Source organism: Tetrao urogallus (assembly GCF_951394365.1).
Source record: "Tetrao urogallus genome assembly, chromosome: 4".
Lineage (NCBI taxonomy): Eukaryota > Metazoa > Chordata > Aves > Galliformes > Phasianidae > Tetrao > Tetrao urogallus.
In genome coordinates, this window is record NC_136817.1 from 3,622,545 (window position 1) to 3,642,364 (window position 19,820).

The 19,820-nt window shown below is 37.4% G+C and overlaps 1 protein-coding gene across 1 annotated transcript in view; it reads right to left on the reverse strand.

The window, feature by feature from the left end:
* Nucleotides 1-19,820, reverse strand: part of FSTL5 (follistatin like 5) — a gene marked incomplete at both ends in the record, with an annotated part of 215,004 nt that overhangs the window by 140,753 nt on the left and 54,431 nt on the right. Inside the window, one exon of the mRNA XM_079534468.1 lies at nt 8,661-8,909. Coding sequence (XP_079390594.1) covers nt 8,661-8,909 — 249 coding nt within the window. The remainder of the gene's footprint in view (nt 1-8,660; nt 8,910-19,820) is intronic.

Consider the following 19,820-nt stretch of genomic DNA (forward strand, 5'->3'; position numbering starts at 1 on the left):
TTCAGACAAAGAGAAATCTAAAGGATCTAATTAGATTCCATAGCCCCAAATTTAATTTATTCCATGCTTGAGTATTAGGAAAAGTACATTTGCTCAGTCAACTGACAGAGACTGTTCTTTACTCTCAAGTAATTTTAAACAACCTAATTTCTCCATGAAAAAAAAAAAAAAAGCAGATTTCAAACAACATTAACATCAACATTACTTTGATATCAATAGCAAACCTTTGTGATCTAAAAGATTCCAAGTCCTGACAATAAAGGGAAAATATATGCTACAACATTCAACAATCCCAGGTTTTAAACTAAGACAGGATCGATTTAGGTTAGATATTAGGAGGAAGTTTTTCCACTCAGAGGGTGGTAATGCACTGGAACAGGTTGTTCAAGGAGGCTGTGGATTCCCCATCCCTGGAGGCATTCAAGCCAAGGCTGGACGGGACTCTGGGCAACCTGGTCTGGTGGTCAGCAATCCTGCCCATGGCACAGGGTTGAAACGACACTATCTTTGATGTCCTTTACAACCCAGGCCATCCTAAGCTTGATTCTATGATGATTATAACTACACATAGAATATCTTTAAGGAACTGGTGAAAAGATCATTTTTACATGCTTAATTTTCTCCAGTATTTGAGAAAAAAGTTGCCTCTTCTGTCAAATAGTATACCATGTACTAGCCACCTTGAATTCAACTATTATGCCAATGCCCTGTATATTTATTTAAATATTAATGATATTTAAAAGCCAACAATAATATCCATTAACATAATTTTTCCTCAAAACCTAATGACAAAGCTGACATGATTTTAATTATAATTTTAGAACTTTATTAGATAAATCAGTGTGCATATATGCCTTAGCCTAATGCTCTGTTGTTATTTTGAACTGTGAAAAAATATATAGCATTTAAATGTCTGCCCGAAGACTATATTTCCTTCATTTGTATTAAATATATAATTATAAAGTTTAAATTGTCTGATTTACTGCGTAATATTTTTCGCAAGCCTATAGTCCCTCTTATCAGATAAGGTTATGCTTAATTAGAATAATTATAGAGAATTATAGCTGGCATCAAAACGTATTGAGTTTGGAGAAAATGCAGCCACTGTGGTGACATTAGAGACTGCTGTTGCCTGTTGCTTATGTAGAGATTACCTGTTATTATTGTAAAATACTACAAGGTGCAATTGAGGATGCAGAAAATATTTGAACCAGATTTGTACTATTCTTCGGCAACGTCAGCCCTCTTCTGTAACAGGACCAAATCAAGAGAAGAGCAAAGAAAATACACCCTGTGACTTACAGTGCTCTAGTTGCAACAGTAGGCACAATCAGCCGGTTAGAAGGGAGTGCCCTAGTACTACCTTCTCCTCTGATTGCCTTTTGACAGAACTCTACTACTTGTCTATCTCTTCCTTTGTTGATTCCAAGTCCCCTTCAAAAGTACTTGACGCTACTGGCTGAAGCAGACTAACGTACATCACCTGCTGGCCCTCCAAAACCACGCAGAAATAAGGGTGTTTTTTTTTTTTTTTTCAGATATCCTTATCCACAGAATCCCAGAATGGTTGAGGTTGAAGAGCCTCTAGGTCCATCAGTCGCAACCCAAGCTCCAGCAGGCCACCCAGAGCAGCTGCCCAAGCCCATGCTCAGGTAGCATTAGGAAATCTGCAAGGAGAGAAACTTCATAGCCTCTTTGGCAGCCTGTGACAGTGCTCCATCATCCACAAAGCACACAAGTGCTTCCTGGCATTTAGATATAACCTCTTTACTTCTAGTTTGTGCCCACTGCTTCTTGTCCTGGTACTGGGTACCACTGGAAAGAGCCTAGCTCCATCCTCTTCTCACCTTTTCTTCAGGTATTTTTTATACACTGAAGAGATTCCCCAAGCCTTTTCTTCTCTATGCTGAGCAGTTCCAGTTCTCATCGACTCCTGTCATGTGAGAGATGCTCCAATCCTTTAAACAATTTTGTGAGCACTTGCTGGACTGCTTGATTAAGTCCATGAATCTCTTGTACTAGGGTGCCCAGACCTGGACCCAGTTCTCCAGATGTAGCCTCACCAATGCAAAAGGGAAGGAACACCTGTCCCTAGCACCTGTGGGCGAGGCTCTCCCTAGCACAGTCCAGGACATCAGCAGCCTTCACAGCCAGGGCATGTTTCTGGCTCCTGCCTTTATCTCCTATCATTCCTACAAAGTTCATCTCCCTTCATGTTCCCTTCTATGAAAGGAATGACAAAACTGACGTTCTGCCCTAAAAAGGACACTTAGAAATAGCTACTGCGGCACCAGACAAACAAACTCAAGTTGAACTGCAAACTTCATACAGTATTTGGCGTGTTAAAAAACACAAATTAAGCACTTCAATCAGTACATAGCCTACATATAACTCAGTGCAAGTATGAACATTGTATACATTTCTAACAAAAAAGACTTCAAGATTATCCAGGTGTATCAATTCAGGATAAGTACAGCACTATATCTGGCATACATGTAGGAGTCGAAATAATTCGTAAGGCTGCTCATTAAAATACAGAATTTGCGTTCCAATCTCAAGACACTAGAATCATTCTCTCCTTTCCCAAGCTCGTGCTCCCACTCACATTAGGAAAAGAACACTACGCTAAATGTAGTTTCACTGAAATTCTTAATGCTCCTACACTCTATCATCACAAATAGGTTTCCAACCCAAATAATCGTGTCTACATTCATAATCTTGCTTCTCTAAGTCAGCAAGTTGACGGAGACTTTGAAATACAGCTTTAACTACAGGCTTCCTTCAACAAATTCAACTTTATTACTCAAATCAGAAAAAATACACATCTCAAATTCTTCTACCAGTAAAAATTGGTTATGTCCACATATCCTTTTCCTTACATGGTAACAAACAGAAGCAATGCTCCTACAAGCAATTTCAAACTTCATTAATTTTTGCACAGAGGTGAACTAGAGAATACTAATTCCTAATCACTATATGAATGCATAATAGGTTAGAGCTTATAAACATAATTTATTACAATAGTGAGATAACACAGTCCGCAGATTGAGACTGAAAATATATATTTGCTATGTCCTTAGCCATTCAGAACAATTTCTTCACAATGTGGTTGTGGTTTGTTGTTCTCCCATCCTACACTGCGTTTAAACCAAAGAAAAGGAAAAATAAACCTCTACATGTTAGTAGACTACTAGTAGATTAGAATATTACTATTATTAGTAATAGAGAATTACAACTTCAGTCTTCCCATAGCAGATATTCTACATGCAGACCTATTATTTCTGCTAGTTTAGACAATTTAAGAAGGTTAAGACAATTTGCAATGATTTAGGAAAAATGTTTGTGGCAATTCTTGCACAGATGCATGAGGCAAAAAAAAACCCAAACAACAAAACAATGGACAACCTTCCAAATTTCATGAGCAATGCAACTCAGGAAATAAATAATGTAGGCACAGCAGATTAGAGAAAGAGTTCTAAAACTTAGTTTGTGGTTTCATAAAACAGTAAAAAGAACCAGATTTCCATTAGCTTCACTATCCCTTTTTGACAGAAAATTCTACAAGATCCAAATATTTATCCACCATTAATTATTTTTTTGCATTCAATGGATGAGTAATTAATACTGGAAAGAGTTAAAAATTATGAAATTCCCTGCAGGAAGATAACACTTCACATTGAATGTGAATGAATTCTATACATGAATTCTAACAGTGTTTCACCAAGGGGAATCTATGTAGATCACGGACTGAATTCCTAGTAGAAGTCAAAGCATTGTTATACTCCGACAAACACTATGTGTTTAGAACAAAACAAATATTTTTTCATTCCTTTGTTCTCTGATAGATTTATAAAACATTTTTCCTGGTTCATTTCATAATCCAATTTATGTGAAATATACTTCTGGAGTGAGAGGTAAATTGTAAAAGTTTATCAACAGCAACCTTAAGGGTGTATTCTATCTGCACAGAGGATCAGGTTGCTAGAAAGAATGTAATAATGATGCTTTCAGAACATTAACAGGGAAGTCAGCTGACAGAGAACAAAGGAAAACTTCTTAGAAATTTTGTGTTGCAGCGAAAATACTGCACTAGAGTCTCATTCTAATTAACATATCCTAAGTCTCTTTTGAAAGTCGTTGAAGACCAACACGAGTATGGATATTAAAGGTTGATATTGAAGATCAAATTCTTCCTAAAGTAAGGTTGATAACATGAGAGACTTATGTTTGCTTTCCGAGTATACAAACTTTAAATTAGACAAAATAAGTGTTAGTGCTTGTAAATGAATATGTCAATATTTCAGGAATGAGTCTAAGACTACACTGACTTAGGGCATGGATTACCATGAAATATCTTTGGACTAATCTTGTTGCTATCACTGGAGAGGCTAAATCAGTATTCTAGATATCTCCTGTATGCTATTGCTACGATTTAGTTCACTTCAACTTGCACATAATTATTAAGAGTAGTTACATGGCTTTCCCCTCCTCCGATGGTGCAAATATTAGAAAATGCACAAGAAAAATCTACATATTTGACCCTCGTATTTGCAAAGTCTGACTATGAAATCCTATGTTACTTTCACTCATGCGATCTCCTGTGTACCATACACGATTAAAGATTAAAAAAAAGGAAACCACAAGATTTGGATATGAATTTGCTTCTGTCATCATCCTTGATGTTTTTTCCTTCTTTCATTGGAATAGAAGACAAACCACTTATCCATACCCACCCTCAGCACGGCCCGATGATTTTGTAAACCTTTTTCAGATTCTACATAAGCCATTTCATAATTTGTCATATACACTGTGAACTTCTTCAGGTTGATCTATATCCCTTTTTAATTTGTTCATAGTCAGCTCTTATTCTCACCATCCTTCAAAACTCAGTATCATCAGCAGACTTTCTTTAGTTTCCTAAGCTTCTACTTTTACTTGTTTGTCAGTTATGAACAGAATAGCAAGCATTATAACGCTCCTCAGAAACCTACTCATTTTAGTAGTAGTAGCAGAAATTGAAGCTTAACTGAGTTCAACAGATCAGAAGTTTCTGAAAAGTGAAAGAAAAACGGAAAGGAAAATAAAATGTTAACATCAGAAGGATGATACAGAAACCACTTAATTGTAAAAGTTTACATCTGAAATAACTTTTACTCTAGAAATATTCTATAAAAGTCCTGGTACATACAAGCATGTCTTACAGTCCTGAGAACTCTAGTAAACTGCAGTTTGTCAAAATGATTTAGTGCATCGTTGTGAAAGAGAAAAATTTTATAAGAAAAACTCCTAGAAGATCACTGTGTGAAGAAATATAACTTGAACTGTATCACGAAGTTTTTTGTCTCCTGTTTAGCTTTACTGATCTGAATTTAAGAAAAAGGAAAATGAAGTTAACACAAAAGAGATTAATGAAGCCTAATTGACATCCAGCATGAGGCATTCAGTCCCCAGACTGCACCATTTAGTGAAACCATAACTCACGTAGTTCACAGTCCCATACCAAATCCAGTTCCTCTTGGGAACGTGCTCCCAGGAAGTAATGGCTACAGCATTCTGAATCTGGCACAAAGCTACGATCACATGCTGAGACCTTGTGAAACAAAGAACATAACAAAGGCACCAAGTAAAGCAGTTGTGGGCCTTTTTATTCACCAAATATTGGTGCCAGTTAAAGCTAACATCGGTAATAACCTGAGGGTCCTATTTCTACCTATCCCACTCTGCCCCTTACATTAAGCTGCTCTGAAACACAAAATGCATGGCTCAAGGACACCAAAGACGTTAGAAGCAAAGAGCTCATGGAAACTACTCAGCAAAAGAACTATGTAATCAACAAGCTAACAAAAGAGATGGCAGACTGGGGTTGCATATCAGACTTCATCCTAGCTCACACTATCCATGTTAGGTCTAGTGAATGATCTGTGACCTTGGCATTTCTGTCACTAATATTTCCTTAAATTCTTATCATTCTTATTTCCTTCTCCTCCCACCAAAAAACTGTCCATCACAATACTTTCTCTCTTTTCTTAGAACCACAGATTCATCTAGGATTGCAAAGACATGAAGACCATCAAGTCCAACTATCCCTCTAACACTATCAAGTTGGCCTTTAAGTCACATCACTTATCAGCATCCACATGCATCTTAAATACCTGCAATACCTTAAATAGTGACTCCACCTCTTCTCTGAGCAGACCATTCCAAAGCGTAACCACACTATTGATGAAGGAATTATTTCTAATATCCAATCTAAGCCAGCTCTGGTGTAACTTGAAGACCTTATGTCATATCTTAATACTTGTCACTTGAGAAAAGACTGACACCTACCTCTGTCAACCTCCTTTCTGGTAGTTGAAGGGAGTGCTGAGGTCTCCCTTCAATCTCCTTTTTCCCAGACTAAAACAGCCTCACTTCCCTCAGACACTCCTCAAAAGTCACATTTTCAAGTCCCTTCATCACCTTAATTTTTCTTCTCTAAATACATTCCAACAATTCAAATCCTTCTTGTAGCAAGAAGTCCGCAACCAAACAAGTTATTGAGGTGTCATCCCTCACTGACACTGAGGGACAATCACATCCCTAGTCTTTTTAGACACAGTTTTCTCATACAACATCATCTTTATATACTCCCTTGTTACCTGCCCTCCATTTTTCCCCCCCTATACCTCCCTCTGCCCCCCCCTTTCTCTATCCTTATCCTATACTCCACTGAATGATTAAAAACTAAACTATAACAAACATGAAAATCACCAGGACTAACCAAACTAGCAGCCAGTCAGTTGTTCACTTCCCCATTTCTTCACTTCTGTCAGTGTTGAAACAATAATTTGAAATCACTCTTGAAAACCAAGTTACTTAGATCACAAAGGAGTTCCCAAAACATTTTCTTAAGTTTTTGGAACCATATTCAATAAGTATTTGAAAACATTTTTAAACAGCTGAGGATTCACAAACAACCACATACAGGGCAGTGGAACTTGACAGGTAAAAATAAAAAACAGGAAAACTCTAAAATACAGATGTTTCTAATATGATCATGTTTTCTGTGGATCTAAAAAAAAAATTACTCTGCAGAACACAGGAGGAAATCTAAATAAAAAAAGAACTGTGCAGAATACATTTTTCCTGTACACTAGAAGAAATTAAAATGCATATTCAGTAATTGAAAGAGTCGCATTCAACATCTAATCAAGGCATTATAGGAAAAAACTGTTCAGTTTTTGATGCAAGTTTATCTTCAATACTACAAACACACTAATAAAAAAAACTGATGAAAATTACAATAAGAGCAGTGAAAAACTAATTTCTGATCATCTATAGGCAAAAATCTACAATTCGCTAAGACAAAATCCTCTGTGATGTCCTCGTGAGTTTCAACATATAACCGAAGGACCTCTTTCACTTTGCAAGTCAATATTCTATCTCCATTCATCATGGAAGTTTCTAAAAGGGATAATCTTCCAACTCTTAAACAAAACTCTCACAATGTTTAAGAGCCACTATGAATTATTCAGCAAGTAAATGTGTAATTTCAACAGTTGTATCTTCTAATATATTATTGTGCATAGTATATATAGTATATATAGTATATATAGTATATATATATATATATATATATATATATATATATATATATCAAGTTAATCAAGTATTTGCTTACACATTTTATTTTCCCATCATGGAATATTAAAAACTTTTCTGGCCAAGTTACTTCTTTGAACAAGACTTCTTTTCCAACTTCTCTTATCTTGAACTCAATACTCAAAATTTATCTCTGAGGAAACATTCTTCCTGTCACGGAAATCAACCTGGTATGAAGATCTGACACCCCCCCCCCCCCCCCCCCCCCCCCCCCCCAGTGTCAACGTTAGAGACAAATACATCATTTAGACTACTTAAAATGAAGTCTTTAGGAAAAAAAACATGATTCTACCCTTCAGTAGACTCATTAAAGCTGGCAGCATTGAAAAGCATTATTTTCCAAAAGCTACCTGTTTGTTTTAATGCACACTACAAATCTGCAAACGCATTTAATCAAGGTCAATATAGGCAGAGTTCCAGAAACCTTCTAAGTGTGGGTAAAGTACGTACAGCACAGCAACTGCAATTGTTGACACCTTCAGTATGATAAGCCTCTTGATCTAAAATCCATCTCTCAGCATTCCATAGATGAAAACATATCCAAACTTGCATGCTTTGGTAAATATACAAGTGATACTGACCATCCAAATTCAAAGCAAGCAAGATGCATTTAGCCACGAATAACCTGTCAGTTTACCTACTCATCAACTTTGACATGAATTGTAAGCACAGAAACCTGTAGACATACCAAACCCCTCTGCAGTTTCAAACGACTTTCTTCCTATCAGAGGTTAATACATGTTGGACTTCGGGACAGTAAAGACATTTAGACGAATGCAGTCAATTGCACACCTCTAAGATACTGCCAGTGATGGATTCTGAAGAAACACTTTGCTTATTCAGTTTGAAAAGGTCATCACAGTACTAAGTAAAAATGAAAAGAAAAATCAAACAATGTTTCCGGAGTGAAATAACTTTCTGAGTCGTCTAGTTGCCATGCTTTCCATGCATCTCCTACAGAACTACTTGAAAACACGTAACCAATAGCTATATTTCAGATACTGATCAGCTCCACTTACCTTTGAAGAAGCAATCTTCATTGTGTACAATGGTGACCTTCTGCTTCTTCAGGCAGGCAGCCCTGTGTACCTCACAGTGGTTTTCATAGAACTCTCCATCCGAGCCACACACGGGTTTGTAGTGTGGCTTGCAGTGTTCCATGCAGACACACTCAGCCTGCCCGCTCTCCCCATTCACGACACAGTGCCTACCCAGGCCACAGTACTTGTTTTCACATGTCTTAAAATGTCCATCTTGGCCCGTGTATCCTGAAAGTAAGTAAATAAATAAATAAATGTGGAGGACTGTCACAGAGCATACAAAGCATCTGACAAAATATAAAATACATGTTTTGCCAACAGGCTTTTTTTTTTTTTTTTTTTTTTTTTTTAAATGCACTCTAAGGCTCCTATGAATATTTACAAGACTTTGCAATAAGGACTACCTTATGAATTTAATGAGTTAGAGAAAAACAGTGAAAGGAAGTACATATATTAATACTACAATACATACAAAAAAATTTACTCTAAGTATCACAGCAGACAACATTGTTTTATTAAACAGACTTAATTCTATCTACTCAGTTCTTTCCAAATCTTTTTAAAAGCAAGCAGACTTATTCTGAAGTTAAAAAAAAATACTGGTGAGACTCAGCATGTACACAGATGAGTGTAAGCTATTAAAAACTACTTTCAAGCTACGGCAGGGGAAATTCAGGCTGGACATCAGGAAGTATTACTTCTTAGAAAGGGTGGTCAGGCACTGGAATGGACTGCCCAGGGAGGTGGTGGAGTCACCAACCCTGGGGGTGTTCAAGGAAAGGCTGGATGTTGTGTTGAGGGACATGGTTTAGTGGGAGCTATTGGGAATAGGTGAACGGTTGGACTGGATGACCTTTTAGGTCTTTTCCAACCTTGGTGATTCTATGATTCTATGATTCTATGAAACAACAAACAAAAAATTGGAAAAACATACTAAAGGAATAAAAGCATGTAGATTCATAAACTCAAGAAGAAAAGCACACCTCTAGAACATGAGCCAAGGAACAGCAGAAATGAACAGAACTGAAATAAGGCATTACAATTAAATAGAAGTATATCCAAAGGTCTCTTCCTACCATGGAGGATTCCTATGTGAGAAGGTTCATTTACATATAAAAGCAATATGAATGTAGGTAACTAGGAAGCATAAGCATGACCGGAGAGCCGAAGATACAATCAAGTAACACTAAGTAACATGAGAAGAAATACTGACATTAGCGAAGCAAAGAAACTGCTTTTAAGTATACTGTGAAGTCTGCTTGTAGTAATTTTGCATTTTGGAATAATTTTTTTCAAGAAGCTGATGATCATCTACAATATGGAATCATATTTTGGATTTCTGAAGTGAGAGCTTCCAGTTAGAAACAGATTTGAGAAACAGGCCATTTTCCAGTAACTGCTGACCTGGTCAAGATTACCTCCCAGTACATTAAATATACAGATCCTTTGTAGTTTTGAGATAGTAATTACATTTTGTTTAATTTTATGCTTTATCCAAAAAGCTATTTATGTTACATAAATGGAAATGAGAGCTTTTTTTTTTTAAAAACCACGTCCTGACTAGACTTAGCATAGGTCAGCCTAAAATAAATTTAATTTCTTTATCGTGACAAGTACTTCTAGTCATTTTCACTTTCAATTAACCATAATCAACTGCAACATACAGTAACAAGATCAAGTTTATCCATCATAAAGAGTGTTTTCTTCGTAAATCATCTTTTTAAACTTAAAGTTGAATTGTCACCGTCGGCTTATTGTGTTATTGTTTGTAACATAAGGATGCATTCTCCAGAGTTTAAAATAAACACAGAAGTTGATGTGTAACAATAACTAGAGCTGGGTAAAGATTCCCAGGAACCCAGGGAAGATAGAAACAAAATAAAAAACATCAAAAACAACACTCCTGTGGTGGCAAGATGACAGTTCAAGGAACAGAGCACAGTGGGACAGCAAAACAGATATAGGAAGAGGATGGCTTCTCTAAAGAGTCAAAAGAGTCTCAACGAAAATAATTATATTTCAGGAACAACCAGAGCTTAAGAGGGCTGAAGCAGAGGCAGAGCAGTTCTGCAGGCCATCAGCCCTGAACTTCCTCTGCTCATGCAACAAGAAAATGGGTTGTCCACATTAGCTTCCTAAAGACAGCTTTCTACTACCTATCATTTGTGTGCTGGCGCCATCACATAAAATAGGTGGTATGGCCAGCAATAGCTCTGTAGGAAAAACAGGAGAAGGCAATTGCACAGAAATACATCCCTAGTATAGCTTCTGCTGCGACAGAATGGCACAGGCAATTCTTTGCACAGGAAAATACAGTGAAAAATAATACAAAATTTCCACTCACAATTACTAATGCTTCAATTACATCAGAGGTCTGAGACCATAACTGTATCATAAGTATAAAATCCTAAAATATTACCAGAAGCGGGAATAAACACAGCCCTTCACAATTACTTTTTATTCTCTTAGCGTACACGCCCAACCTCTGAAGCAAACAAGAACTTGATCTCCAAATGACATATTCTCTTTATACTCTTACTCTTTCCAATACCTTCCTCATCATCACAGTCAAGCTGCATCGCCATAGAAAAATTAGGAATGAATATACACCAACGCATAATTTGATAATCTTAGATTTTTTCTACTTGAAAGAACTAATGAGTAAAAACACTAGCTTGGCACACACTCATCCTAACCAGTAATAATCTATATTCTTCATTTCCATGGCAGAAATCAATTCTCACAAGTTCTTCTCACAACTGCAGGATTATTAGACCTAAGACAACTGAACTTAGACTCCTTGCTCTTCCATACAGCACAAATCCCATCAATTTTTGAAGACAAATCTACTACAAAAGCACGTAACCATGAAATTCGGTTTTAATATGACAAATTCTTCTGCTCTATTATTTTAAAGCATTCTGAACACAAAGCTGAGACAACTGCTAGATTGATTTTTGTGCACATGGATGAAACAGGCATACTCAGCAATATCAGCCTGGTCTGAACTTTCAAAAGCACCAAACACGTTTGAAATTTGTAAATTTAGAGGAAAATAAAAAATTTCCAGTGAGCTTTCGAACACATTTATCCCTGTGCCAATATGTCACTATTTAAAGGCAACAGAGATTAACTGACTAAAACTAACGCAGATACAATTTTCTTCCACCTACTGTTCATGTCTGCCAACAGTTTATGGGCTGATTCGACCCAATTCCATGACATGTGGGGTGGAGGGCCTGCAGATCTGTGCCCTGGAAAGGAATAAGGGAAAAAGGGTAGAGAGATGGGCCCCCCCTCAAAAACAGTGACAATGATCTGAGGAGAAACAAAATAATTGACTGAACAAGATATCAGAATGCAAGATAACACAATGCAAAATAACACCATATAATTAGAACTGAAGCTAAAAAATCAAATTAAATGAGAGAGTGTGTCCAACAACTGAAGACCTTACTCTATTGCTGAAGTGAGATGTGAAGTAGGGATGAGCAGAAGGGAGGAGAGCCTGGCCTCATGACCTTGCCGGGGACTTGATCTTCCCTCTGAACACAAAGTCCTCTTGCGGTATGTAGTTGATCTTCTCTTCCGGGACATATACCCAGAACTGAAGCATTAACACCTTAACTCCCACTGACTACATTATGATGTGGAACATGGATTACCAAAAATTATAAAACCCTGACAATGTCCAATGAAATTTTGTCTTGCAAAGTCTAAGAGTACTTCACAGCACTGGACACGTACATGCATTGCAGAATTAATGGACTTCTTTGGAGCAATGGAATTGCAGCAGTTTGAGAACAAAGTTCATAATTTCTGAATTGGTAGATAGAGATCTCAAAATGACAGCTGTTCTGAATTATTAAGGTACGTGGTGACTAAACAACATACAGTACTATACCTTGCTGTGGAAGTAGAAACTGATTCAAGATTTCACTTGGGGGCTTCATTCTAGCACTATAATTGAATACGATACCTGAATGCAAAACTACTACTTTCAGTTGAGAGAAAACTGCTTCCGTTATATTGATACTTATACTGGTATTTCTATGTGTCAGCATATACCTATTACATACATCAATAAACAAGCAAGCTTTTTACTCTAAGAAAAATCTGTCTTAATTTGTTATGAAACATTTCATAAATGCCTCCACTTTATACCATTAACTAATCCAAAACAATACATATATTTGCATATATAAAATTGTAACCAACTTCAAACTAGTCTGACTTAGCCAAGCCCCATCTGGAGTACTGTATGAAGGCCTGGAGCCCCCAGCACAAGAAAGATGTGGAGTCATAGGAGCAGGCCCAGAGGAGGGCCACAGATATTATTGGAGATGTAGTGCACATCTCCTACGAAGAAAGATTGGGGAGCAGGGCTTGTTCAGCCCAGAGAGACCCCACTGAGGTACTAAAATACTTAAAAGAAGCTTATAAACAGGAGAAATAGCAACTTCATATGTAGTCTTATGGGAATAGGACGAGGCTGAATGGTTGTAAACTAAAAGAGGGGAGATTTAAATTTAATGTTAAGAGGAAATTCTTTACTCAGGTGACAATGAAGACCTGGTGCAGGCTGCCCAAATCACTGGAGACACTCAAAGGCCAGGCTGAATGGGACCCTGGGCAGCCTGAGCGGGTAGGTAGCAACTGTGCAGATAGAATCATAGAATTGCTCAAGTTGGAAAAGACCTTAAAGATCATCAAGTCCAGCCATAACCTATATATATATGTACTACCCTAACAACCCACTGCTAAATCATGTCCCTGAGCACCACATCCAAATAGTTCTTAAACACATCTAGGGATGGTGACTCAACCACCTCCCTGGGGGAGCCCATTCCAGTGCTTACCAACCCTTTCTGTAAAAAAGGTTTTCCTGATATCCAATCTAAACCTCCTCTTGCACAACTTGAGGCCATTTCCTCTCGTCCTATCACCTGTCAACAGTGAGAAGAGACCAACCCTGCTCTCACTGTAAGCACCTTTCAGGTATTTGAAGAGAGCAATAATGTCTCCCCTCAGCCTCCATTCCCCCAGACTGAACAGCCCCAGTTCATCAGTCTCTCCTCACAGGCCATATTCTTCAAGCCCTTCACCAGCCCTGTTGCCCTTCTTCGGCCCTGCTCCAGCACCTCCATGTCCTTTCCATACTCAGGTGCCCAAAACTGAACACAGCACTCAAGGTGAGGCCTCACCAGTGCTGAGTACAGGGCAGGATGACTTCCCTGGTCCTGCTCACCACTCCATTACTGGTAAAAGCCAGGATACCATTGGCCTTCTTGGCCACCTGGGCACACTGCTAGTCATGGTAGAGGGTTGGAACAGGGTAGGTCATAAGGTCCCTTTCCAACCTAAGCCATCCTATGATGGCTTATTTTCTCAAGTCTTTCTTGTAAAGAAACTGTTCACAAGAAATATTAAAAAAAAAAAAAAAAAAAAAACCACACCTTTTTAAGGACTGTCCTTCCATCTGAGCATTTAGAATTAGACAGTAAATTATTTTTAAGATTAATCTGCTCAGCATATTCAGTGTTAAGAGACAGTATAAGTAAATCAAATGAATAAATGATCTGCCCAGAAACACTAATTCTTTTTAGCCTACTTAAATGGTATTGCTTATATACAATAGAAGAGTCCAGATTTGATAAACAGCAATTCCTATGGATACAGGAAAACGCGTACCCATACAGTAAACTCAGCATACTCTGCATTTTCACCTCAAAGAGCATAATATACATGAATTCCTAAAGGGTCTACAGCATACTGAAAAACAAGATGTCCCTCGTTCAACTTGAAAGCTCAAATTCTTTAAGTCAGGAAATATTATCACAGCTCTAAGTTTGAAAGCCATTTAAAAATATATTACGCCTATGGCAGCAAGTTTTTTTGATTAAATGCTAAACAGACAAAATGAAAGAGCAAAGAAATGATTTTTTTTTTATTTTAATAACTATAGAAAGAAAAATATTTTGGGCTTTTCTTTTAAGGCAAATCATAATAAATAGTTGAAAGCCATCACTTTGGCTTCCTCATACTTATCTCCTAGTTGAAGGAGCAACACCCAAAGCTGAGTGAATTTCAGGCCACATTTGCTGTGCTTCAACTTCAGAATTAAGTACATGCTTTAATATGCAAAAAAAACTCTCAAGAACACCCAGTTTCTCTTCTAACTAATCGGTTTAGAGAAAATTTGTACTTGGAAAATTTGGAAAGTCATGTGTATGTGTGAATCACTACAATCTCTAGTTGGCTGAGGTCAGAAGGCTTTTTGTATTATGAATCCTCACCCCCAAACACAGACTTCTTTCTTTTGTAACAGCAGAGTCCACATTCAAGTCTTCCATCATAACTTCCAGAATTCCCTACGCAACATTTAAAACAAAATGACAACTATTTCTGGATTCCTATTCAATGTACTGCTTTTTTCTGGTGTCAGCAGTCCATCTGTCTGTCACTCAGCTTTTTTATTTAAAAGGATCCCACTGATGACATTTCCAACTCTACTGCTATATTTTGTTCGATATATTAACTACAAAAAGCAACGCTAGGATTACCATCTTGGTAAATACTCAGTATAGTGTTAAGTTTTGCATGAAACTGAAAGATCTTGGAAGAGATGGAGACAGAAAAATGTAAAACAAACTCATCACCACCTACTGTTAACAATGTAGGTCATCAACATTGAGCATATATATATATATATATATATATATATATATATATATATATATATATGTGCTATATCTACCAAAAAACCTCTAGACAACATCAGCAAAAAAAGAAATAATAATAATAAAAAGGATAATTTTACTATCTCTTACAACATAACAAACAGAAACACTGTTTTAACAACTGTTTTGGCAACAATTATCTGCATTCCAAACTCTGACTTAGCCAAGCTTTTGGTCACACTGTTAACAATTCGTATTTCACACATTCTTCTGAATAGATGAGCTCTGAAATACAGTCACCTCGAAGTGAGTGTGCAGAGATATCTCACTTATGGTCACATTCATGGAGTTGCCTGCAAATTTATCTTAAACTAATGTGTGTCTCATTTAAATTATGCACAAACACAAAAGCATTCCTTCCAAATGCTTGAGGTAACAAAAATATAGTTTTATTTTCCATGTTTATTAGCCTTTTATATTGCAACTGACTTAACAGTGACAGGGCAACTTCAATTCAAACAGTCTTCCACACCACTAACTACTCATTAAAAAGGACTACATAAAAGAAGTAGTAAATATACCCCTTGAAATTCCAAAAATCCCCTTGAAATCCAAGATCTTACAGCCCAAGATTAAGTTTTGAAAATAATTCATTATTTTCAGTCAAGGTAAGATTAAATTCAGAAGTCTCTCTTGCATTTCTACTTATAAAGGATTTTTTGTGTGTTTGTTTCTAAAATTTTATCTAGATGCTTAAGTTTAATTACAGGAGGAAAAATAAGAACTCAACTGTGCAATACGCTCTCAAGTTCTTCATCTATATGTAGCAAACAAGTCAGTAGGACACAGAATGAGGAGGAATTACAAGAAGTAATTGTAGCTGAGAAAAATTACTAAATAATACCTTATTTTTGACTCCAGAGTAGTAAAGTTGAGAGTAAAATAACAGTGTACATTTGCCCAGTCCAAAGCTCATTCTTCTTAACAGACACAAAGAACAACTTGTTTTTCTAAATAAATTTGGTAGGAAAGAAAAGAATAAGATTTGCCATGTCACTGATATAGAAAGGAGGGGGGAAAAAAAGATAACGGAAGACTAAATAATCTAAAAATTATGCTCTTTCACTATAAAGCAAATGATTATAGTAGCAATTTGAACATAGTCGTAGAAATAGTTTGAATTCAGCGACAAGAAGCAGAACAGAGCAATGTCACCTGAAATAGACTCCCCTTTTTAACAGTGCAAGTTTGTCCATGAGAGGCTGATCAAATGAAAACCTTTTCTGTAAGGAATTCAACAGCACACAGAATTATAAATAGGACCTAGAATTTCCACTTCTAAGGCATAACCTCTTAAGGTTAAGGTAACAAAACAGTAGCTATATGAGCTTTTAATAATTACCAGTACATAAGCACAAGAATATGCTACCTCACTCTAATTAGCCACAATAAAACACCTGCATACATTCAGTGCAATGAATGGATAAAACACAAGGGACAACTTTAAAATGCAAAGTAGGATTAAAAAAATATAGAGTTCAAGACAATAGTTGCACAGACAATGCAAGGCTTACTTAAATGTTTTCTACTGTCTAATAGCTTAGAACAGTAAAATAGCTGTGCATCAAGACTCTTCAAAATAAAATAATAACTTAAGAAGAGAAATAAACTTCTGTTGTAATACTCTTCGTCTTCCCAAGAAGCTGTCAGGGTAGAAATGCAAAACAGCTTTGAAGAAGAAAAAACAAAACCAAGTTATTTCCAGTTCCACAACAGAAAGCTTCTTGTGACAGCTCTCCTGATCAATTTCTTCTCATGCATTCTTCCCAATACATTACTCCTTGTAACTGCAAGATCAAGTCACTCACTGAGAGTAGAAAGCAGATAAGAAACTTAAGATCTATATTCTTAAACAACTACTGACATTCAAAGAAATACATTTCATTTAGCTACAAAGTTGTGCAATTGCTTTTATTCCCCCCCTTCCTTACTGGGTTTTCTAGGACACCCTGCCCAACATACACACAACACCCCATACTTATTTTTAAATTAAGTTGGGAACATATTGGTCAGACAAGTGACTAGCACATGCTGACCTTAGTTATCACGGAAAGCAGCGATTTGTAAGTCTTCAAAGTTTCTCAGAAACAGAGACAAAAAAAATTCCAGTAACAGCAACAATTACTTAAAGGTGGAAAGGGAACTATTAAATACATAAGTAAAAGCAGTCAGCATCCCTGTGAAGGGTCACGGTGAGCATCTCCAAATCACTGATCTGAGCCGCAGTCACTCCCTGAGTCCTGCTCCCACTTCCAGAAGTAGTAGGAGTGACTACATACACAGCTGGGCAACAGATTACTGGGCAAGAGGTTTCCTTCTGCAGCAGCAGAGTAGGTTAGAATACTGTATACAGCAGGTGACTTTTCCTGTGCCCACAAGCACGTTTTGGTTTGATCCTATCTTGTCCTCTCTGTCCATCTCATGATTCTCTACTTATAACAAACCAGTTTCAGGATTAGAAGTACAGCAAGATCTTGCACCTCCTTAGAATTTTATTTTAATCTTCTGGTGCTCAAAACTTACTGGCGGGGGCTGAGTGGGCTGAAATAGACTCAGACCCTACTACTGCATACGTGTATTTTTCCCTTTGAAAGTCATGCTAAATACTTAGGACAACACGTGCCTTGTGTATTCAAATAAAGTGACTCTTACTCTCCTGTAGAGGCAGGCAAGGAACAAACTGAGAGAAAATCCCATGCTTCTAAATGAATAAACATAGAAAACTATTGTGAGAAAGAAGAGAATAAGATTAAGGAAATTTATTACTATTGCATACTATTAATCTGAAATACTGAAACTCCCCAAGACAGTGTTAACTGTTAGTCAGAGGCTTAGCAACTGGTTTCACCCTTATGAAATGTCATCTCTTACCAGCATTCTACAGCTCTCTTAAGCAAAATTCATAGGATTCATATCCTCAGAAAAGAGAAAAACTGGATCATACTTCCTCAACTTGAATCCAAGTAAAGACACAGAGCAAAAGACCACGTAGGAAAAGGAAAGGAAGTGAAAACATAACCAAAATTAGGACTGCAAAAAAACATCTACTTACTAGGCAGCACATTTTCTCACCTTTCTGGAGTGCAGTCTTGACCTGCACCTGTCAGAAGACCCTGAAAGATTTCTCTCCTCTTCCAAGCAGCCCTGCAGTTTCTTCACTCCAGCCCCTTACCAGCAGTAATACAAGCATCACCCCCAAACTTTTCACCAGCACAGAAGTGAGCAGGTTACCTCTGATGAAATTAGTGTCCTGATTTTCACACGTGTGTGGGAATTGTTGAGTCATGGTCTGAACCACTGACTGAGCACCTGAGGAAAGGACCCAGGCAGCCCCGGGAGCACAGCTGAAGGCAATTCTCATGTGCAACCAGAAGGGGTGGAACCTGGCTGCACATCTCTTAGACCTCATTTTTAAGGCCTGACTGCCACTTGAAGTACTTCTGATTGGAGATCCTCCCTCATGAAATCTTTCTTGTAAGCCTAGATATTCAGAGATGAGTGAGCACCTTCCCTTTACCTTTATAACATCATTTCATCTGCTCTAGTCCCTTTGCTGTTATGCTCCCTCATCACCTTTCCACTGTGTTAATCTTTCCAATTGTAAGAATATGCTTGTGGGAGCCAAATAAGAAAGAAACCAAAGGAAACAACCTCCTAACAACATGCTAAGCCTTGCAAAAATCCCTAATTTATGTTTGACAGTTAAGTTGATAAAGCCACCTGTAGCCTTAATACATGCTCCTTGCTTTATACAGGAGAGGTGGAACACATGGGTCCAAAGCAAACGACTGAGCAGATCTGGACTGTGAATGCTGCTGGTTCTGTGTGTACACAGAATTATGTCCTTCCAGCAGTTTCAAGCCAGCAATTCACAATTTTCAATTACATTTCTAGCTGGACCTAGCATTTACTATGTTTTCCTTTCTTACATGTTATCTTTAAAAATAAAAAGGCTGTTATTCACCTACAACAAAGCTGTTTCATACACAGTATCTTCTCAAGCACTGTGGGAAATGACTTGCTGGCCTCATCAGGGATACGTGGCCCTGTACTCAGATGGCTGACTGCTTTTTGATAGCAGTGCAACAGGCAGCCTGAGCTCTGCCAGCTGCACTACCAGTGTCACTGCACAGGAGCAGACAGTGGGCACCACAATTACTGCTGGATTGAAAAGGCCATCGCTGGAACAACCTTTCACACATTTTAACATTTATGTTAGAAATCACAATGGCTTAGCTTAGTTCTCACTCTGTCAGAACAGCCTGAGTAGCATTCTTTGCTTGTCATTTGAAAAACAGACAGATGAGCTTTAGCAGCAGTGGTCATAATCAGCAGAAGTCTCCATTAAATTACTGACTGGAATTTCCATTTTACTGAGAGCTTATCTAAAAATTAAGTA